Here is a 6,836-nt window from a genome sequence, read left to right as displayed (position 1 = left end):
CTCTTCCTTGGAAACAAATCTTGACTAGACATAATTGGACAAGTGCTCCAGTACCAGATGATTCTTCTTGCTTGTCCAGGGATAAATAATCTGTGATTTCTTAAAGGAAATTATGCACTGAAATAATTCAGCTGAGGCCCAAATAGTGGAGCCCTTGCATTTACCTGTCTAAATAAGTTGAATCAGTCGAACGGGACCCAGCTGTTTTGAGGACAGGACAAAATGTGATTGGTTGATTTGAAAACTTAGTGGGCAGAGTGTCCATTGACAGGTGGGAGTCAAATAAAACAAACTATCAGGGTGGTAGGTTGGTGTGTTAAAAATGTGTTGTGACCCACAACATTCCTGGTTCAAATCTCACCACTTTCTTTTCCATCCAAAATATGAACTCAACATGCAACAATTTCAAAGATTTTACTGAGTTACAGTTCATTTAAAGGAAGTCAGTCCATTGAAATAAATTCATTAGGCCCTAATCTATGGATTTCACTACTGTGAATACAGATAATGCATCTGTTGGTCACAGATACTTAAAACCAGTCAGTATCTGGTATGAGCTGGTGCTGTGCATTATCATGCTGAAACATGGCAGTGGATGAATGGCACGACAATGGGCCTCAGGATATTGTCACGGTTTCTCTGTAAATTGAAATTCAAAATTGCCATTGATAAAATGCATGTGTGTTTGTTGTCCGTAGCTTATGCCTGCGGTTGTGAGGCCGGTTGGACATGCTGCCAAATTCTCTAAAAACAACAGAGGTAGGTTATGGTAGAGAAATTAACATTACATTCTGGCAACAGCTCTGGTGGACATTCCTGCAGTCAGCATGCCAATTGCACGCTCCTTCAAAACTTGAGGCATCTGTCGTGTAACAAAACTGCAGATTTTAGTGGCTTTTTGTCCCCAGCACAAGGTGCACCTGTGTAATGATCATGCTGTTTCATCAGCTTCTTGACGTGCCACACCTGTCAGGTGGATTAATTATCTTGTGCCCAAAATTAAATTTGTGCCCAAAATTGAAGAGAAATTAGCTTTTTGTGCATATGGAACATTTCTGGGATCTTATTTCAGATCATGGGACCAACACTTGTTGCATTTATTTATATATGTTTATATATATATTAAGAACTTTAGCAGGTACTAGTAATATACCAAAAAATATATATATAACTAAAGTTATTAATTACAGTGACCAGTGACAATAAAAGCAACACGCATCATCTTACAGATCCACTTGATGGCAGAGTGCTTGACTCTTGGGTTACTGAGCACAAGATCCCTAGTTCACATCTCAGTGGTTTTATTTTTGTAACATAACCCTCCCCACAGAAGAAGATCAAATAAGAAAAATGTATCTACTACTTGCCATGTAGAGTTCATTTTATTGGTCTAAAAACATGCAAATGAAAGCATGCTCAATGAGAAGCAGCAAACACTCCTCAAACCAAAGCTGCATTTAACACCATAGTACCCTCCAAACTTGTCATTAAGCTCGAGACCCTGGGTCTCGACCCCGCCCTGTGCAACTGGGTCCTGGACTTTCTGACAGGCTGCCCCCAGGTGGTGTGGGTAGGAAACATCTCCACCCCGCTGATCCTCAACACTGGGGCCCCACAAGGGTGCGTTCTCAGCCCTCTCCTTACTCCCTGTTCACCCATGACTGTGTTGCCATGCACGCCTCCAACTCAATCATCAGCTTTGCAGAAGACACTACAGTGGTAGGCTTGATTACCTAGGTGAGGGCCCTCGGAGTGTGGTGTCAGGAAAATAACCTCTCACTCAATGTCAACAAAACAAAGGAGATGATCGTGGACTTCAGGAAACAGCAGATCCATCGACGGGATCTATCCACATCGACGGGACAATAGTGGAGAAGGTGGAAGGTTTTAAGTTCCTCGGCGTACACATCGGGGACAAACGGAAATGGTCCATCCACACAGACAGCGTGGTGAAGAAGGCTGAAGAAATTCGGCTTGTCACCAAAAACACTCACAAACTTTTACAGATGCCCAATCGAAAGCATCCTGTCGGGCTATATCACCGCCTGGTACGGCAACTGCTCCGCCCACAACCGTAAGGCTCTCTAGAGGGTAGTGAGGTCTGCACAACGCATCACCGGGGGAAAACTACCTGCCCTCCAGGACACCTACACCACTTGATGTCACAGGAAGGCCAAAAAGATAATCAAGGACAACAACCACCCGAGCCACTGACTGTTCACCCCGCTATCATCCAGAAGGCGAGGTCAGTACAGGTGCATCAAAGCAGGGTCCGAGAGACAGAAACTGTTTTTCAATCTCAAGGCCATCAGACTGTTAAACAGCCATCACTAACATTGAGTGGCTGCTGCCAACATAGTGACTCAAATCTAGCAACTTTAATAATAACAAATTGGATGTAATAAAAGTATCACTAGTCACTTTAAAAAATGGGACTTTATATAATGTTTACATACCCTACATTACTCTTCTCATATGTATAAACTGTACTCTATACCATCTACTGCATCTTGCCTATGCCGCACGGCCATCGCTCATCCATATATTTATGTACATATTCTTATTCATTCCTTTACACTTGTGTGTATGAGGTAGTTGTTGTGAAATTGTTAGATATTACTGCACGGTCAGAACTAGAAGCACAAGCATTTCGCTACACTTGCATTAACATCTGCTAACCATATATGTTACCAATGAAATTTGATTTGAGAAGGGGTTGTAAGTGTAACCATCAGTGCCCGGCCCTCTAGTGGAGCAGAACTCCAACTGCACAGAACAGTACACAAAGGGTTCATCTCTATTGTATTTCCTTGATTCCTCAAGCCCTCCCTCCCTCGTCTCATTCTCAAATAACAATGGAGCAGAAGATCTTCCCCACCAATGTGTTTTGAGGAGACGGCAAGGAGAGAGGAATCAAAGAAATACAAGTATAATTAAGATTCAGCCAAATTGTTACAACCGGCACACTGGATCCACTGGGAGAGAGAGAGAAACAGAACAAATGACATAACATATCTTGTTTTATTATTTACAAGCGTTCATTGATGTATTGCACCTTGCACTTAAAGTCTGTTTGAGCGAGTAATCTGTCGTCATATTTTTCTTGGCAATGAGATCTACATAACTTTTTGGGGGTTAAAGTTATGTATGGGACATTTTAAAAGTTATTTTGCTGTTTTAAAGTCTATTTGTTGAACAAAAACTTGCTTCAATAAATAAAGATACTGATATTCTACTTGTCTTTCCTCTTCAGATCACTGAGGAAGACATCTTTTGGGGACTTGCACGTGCCAACATACCGCATCTTCTTTTTACACTCTGCCTGGTTCTTCAGGCGCGTCATCATCTCTGTGCTAAAAGAGGGTAAGAGACTAGGATCAGCTACCATACTAGACATCGTACACACCCATGTTCTAAATGAATTAACAAAAGTTTCCTTACACATTTTGCAAGCAGATTTTTCTCGTAATCCTGCGAGGGTGTCACGCAATCTCAAAAGCTACTACAGTGCCTTGCGAAAGTATTCGGCCCCCTTGAACTTTGCGACCTTTTGCCACATTTCAGGCTTCAAACATAAAGATATAAAACTGTATTTTTTTGTGAAGAATCAACAAGTGGGACACAATCATGAAGTGGAACGACATTTATTGGATATTTCAAACTTTTTTAACAAATCCAAAACTGAAAAATTGGGCGTGCAAAATTCAGGCCAAAGGGACTGGGTTGCCTCTGTCAGAAGGCTGGGACTTGGCCGTAGGTGGACTTTCCAACAAGACAATGACCCGAAACATACCTCAAGATCCACACAGAAATGGTTCTGTGACAACAAAATCAATGCACCGCCATGGCCATCTCAGTCGCCGGACCTCAATCCAATCCAAAATCCGTGGGCTGAGTTGAAGAGGGCAGTTGATAAGCGCAAACCCAAGAATGTGAAGGATCTTGAAAGGATCTGCATAGAGGAATGGTCCAAAATCCCTCCAAAATGTGTTCCTTAACCTTGTCAAACATTACAGGAAAAGACTCCATGCTGTTATACTTGCCAGAGGTGGTTGCACTAAGTACTAAATGAGGAGTGCCAATAATTATGATACCTTGATTTTGGTTAAATTTATTTTGTATTAAATTATTGAATGATTTTGGTTGGTTCCATTGAAACATTAATAAAGTACAGTGCTTCTCACATGTTGGTATTTTGAGGTTATCTCTATAATTATATTTGTAATATCTTTTGAAGTATTGTTTGTGCATTGCCAGTGCACAATAATTTTGGAGCCCACTGTATATGTGTGCATTTACTTTGCTGGGATATCATCACATAAACTTTTCCCAGCAATAGATGTACATGTCATTTGAAGCCCCCTGTAGAGGGTGGTGCTGTGTATTACCTCAATGAGCTTGGCGCAGGACAGGACAGCCTCGTAGGCATGGTGGAAGCTGTCACTTTGACAGAGGAGTTGTCAAGGTCAACCCTTCACCACTTGCATAGCTTTGAGTAGTGGATGAGAGATTAGATGATCATTTAGTTGGTATTGTTATTATACAACCTCCAGCCTGCTCCCGGTGCCAGACTGCTGTCCTTCTGCACATCAAACTGCAGTTTCTCCACAGCACTGCGGAGGGCGCTGTAGTCCGAATGGTCAATAGGATACATCCCTGGAGAGAGTGACCCACCTGCACATTCGCGTCAGAATGCAGACACCTTCTACTACTGTACATGTTTGTTTATAAAACACCGCATATTGACGCTGTGTAAATGTTTTGTTTAAATTATTATTATGTCGATTTTTCAAGGTTGCTGCAGCACCCCTATTTGCCGCAGCTATGGGGGGTATTCCTGGTGGTTATGGCACCTATCAAAACCAAGCGATGAGGTGAGACATATCATACAATACAACTAAATGCATGAGTATCTGTGTGATCCATGAGTATGGATATGGTAATGCACACGAGACCTGTAATTTCCAGAAGCCTGTCAGCCAAGGTGCTCTTCCTATGGTCAATGTGAGCAATGATGCTGACATGTATGATCCTCTCCCTGGGAACTTTGACATATCTATGACATAACAAAGTTAGTGTAGTTACAATAAAGGACAAGACTTTATAAAAGAATGGACACTGCATGCACGCTGGTCGTTTGCAATGTGGAGTTCCTTACTTTGTCAGCCTGTGTACTGAGCATATTGGTGGTGGTGTGTGTGCAGAAAACAGGTGCCTGAACAGGTTGCCTGAACATAACGTTGAATTGCAGAGAATTCTACTTTGGGCAGAAATTAGTGTTTGAATCAGGAACGTTTCCTCTCACCACCTCTAAAAGCCAGAAGGTTGAATAAAATAATATTTGAATGCACTTTACCCGTTGTCAGTGTGGTTGGTCCTTTTGGCGGTAGGAATGTAAGGCAATATATATCCACAGGAAAGTATAATTACATCACATTTTCAAAGCAATGTTTGTGCATTCCTCTGCGCACAAGTAAAAAAATTACTTGCAGGAGACATGCATACTTGCCCAGTTCGTGATAACATGGACCTGCGTATGCTTCAGGGGATATAAATCTAAATGCATTAACAGTGCATTGACAAGTTTATGTAATTATAATTTCCTGTGGATATATTGTCTCACATTTCTAAAGCCAAAAGAACCAACAGCACGGACAACCAGTAAAGTACATCAAAATATAATCATATTCAACATTCTGGCTTGTAGAGGTCGTGAGAGTAAACTTTCCTGATTCAAACTCTAGCTTCTGCCCCTAACGCCGGGTTTCTAGGCAACATACATCGGTGTCTAATGCCAGTGCAAACTGTTACAGTTATGGCTCCTTCATCTTGTTTGATTAAAGTCCCAAAATATGCGTTCTACACCCTTCAGGATGTATTGAAGACAGTTAGTTGCATGTTAGTTACTGCTAGCTAATACATTCGTTACAAAGCTTCAGTGCATTGACATTTAACTAGCCAATTTAACGCCGCAGACCTGGTTAAATCGTGTCAACCTTAGCTACATTTCTTTACATTTCAATCACAATGTGGGAATTCTAAGCGGTGTGATGAAACATCCGATTTAAATAACTGTGCTTAAAGGTGATTTTCACCTAACAAAAAAAAGCATGCACAGTAGACAGTCAGGGCACAACAAAGTTGGGGTTTAAGGTTACTAACAGTGCATCATGGGAAATGTAGTTTGGCACCTGTTGCCCTGAAAGGGGTCCTATGGTGGTTCCAGAAGTGATTTTCAATATTGTGCTTTTACTAAGACAAAATTATAAAGAGTAGAAACAGCTTGAGTGGGATAGCACAGGAATAGGAACAATTTAGTTACACTCACTAACACACTAGATAACCTAGATTGTTTTATGTTATACCAACTGAGCCAGGGTCAGAATAAAATGTGCCCCCATTTCAGGAAGATCGCTTCATCCTTGTTGAAGAGCAAGAATGCCTTGTGGCTTTTCCGACTCTTTCAGGTTAGAGTTATGTCTCCACTGACCTGGATAAAGCCCCCAGCCTAAATTTCCACAGGACTATTTCTAACATGGCCATAAAGCCAGATAGGCGACTGGCACGTCTTGTGAAAACTGACAGTGTACCTTTCTTGTGTAGGGCCCACACATCTGACAGTTCCAATTATCTTATGGGATTAGTTTGACACCTAATCAAAGCCTTAGAAAAACATCGAAATGCATCCCAGAAAAGGGGAGACGGCTGATTTGCCAACAGAAAATGGGGTATTTGTTGTTAATTTTTGTAACCAGTAGTGAACCTTGGTAGAAGCAGTCTATTATTGAGATGCAGGGTGTTCACATATGGTGTGATGTTCACATATGGTCATATAC

General features: G+C 41.5%; 1 protein-coding gene across 1 annotated transcript in view; it reads left to right on the top strand.

Annotated features, from left to right (window-relative positions):
• The first annotated feature begins 4,393 nt into the window (after positions 1-4,393).
• LOC149971804 (uncharacterized) overlaps positions 4,394-6,836 on the top strand; it is a 65,326-nt gene continuing 62,883 nt past the window's right edge. The window contains exon 1 of the mRNA XM_090219753.1: positions 4,394-4,874. Within this exon, the coding sequence (XP_090075879.1) occupies positions 4,779-4,874 (96 nt within the window). The 5' untranslated portion in view covers positions 4,394-4,778. The remainder of the gene's footprint in view (positions 4,875-6,836) is intronic.

This window comes from Oncorhynchus mykiss, chromosome 25 (genome assembly GCF_057628025.1).
Source record: "Oncorhynchus mykiss isolate SJ-2025 chromosome 25, ASM5762802v1, whole genome shotgun sequence".
In the NCBI taxonomy this organism is placed as follows: domain Eukaryota; kingdom Metazoa; phylum Chordata; class Actinopteri; order Salmoniformes; family Salmonidae; genus Oncorhynchus; species Oncorhynchus mykiss.
This window is presented reverse-complemented; position numbering and strand designations above follow the sequence as displayed.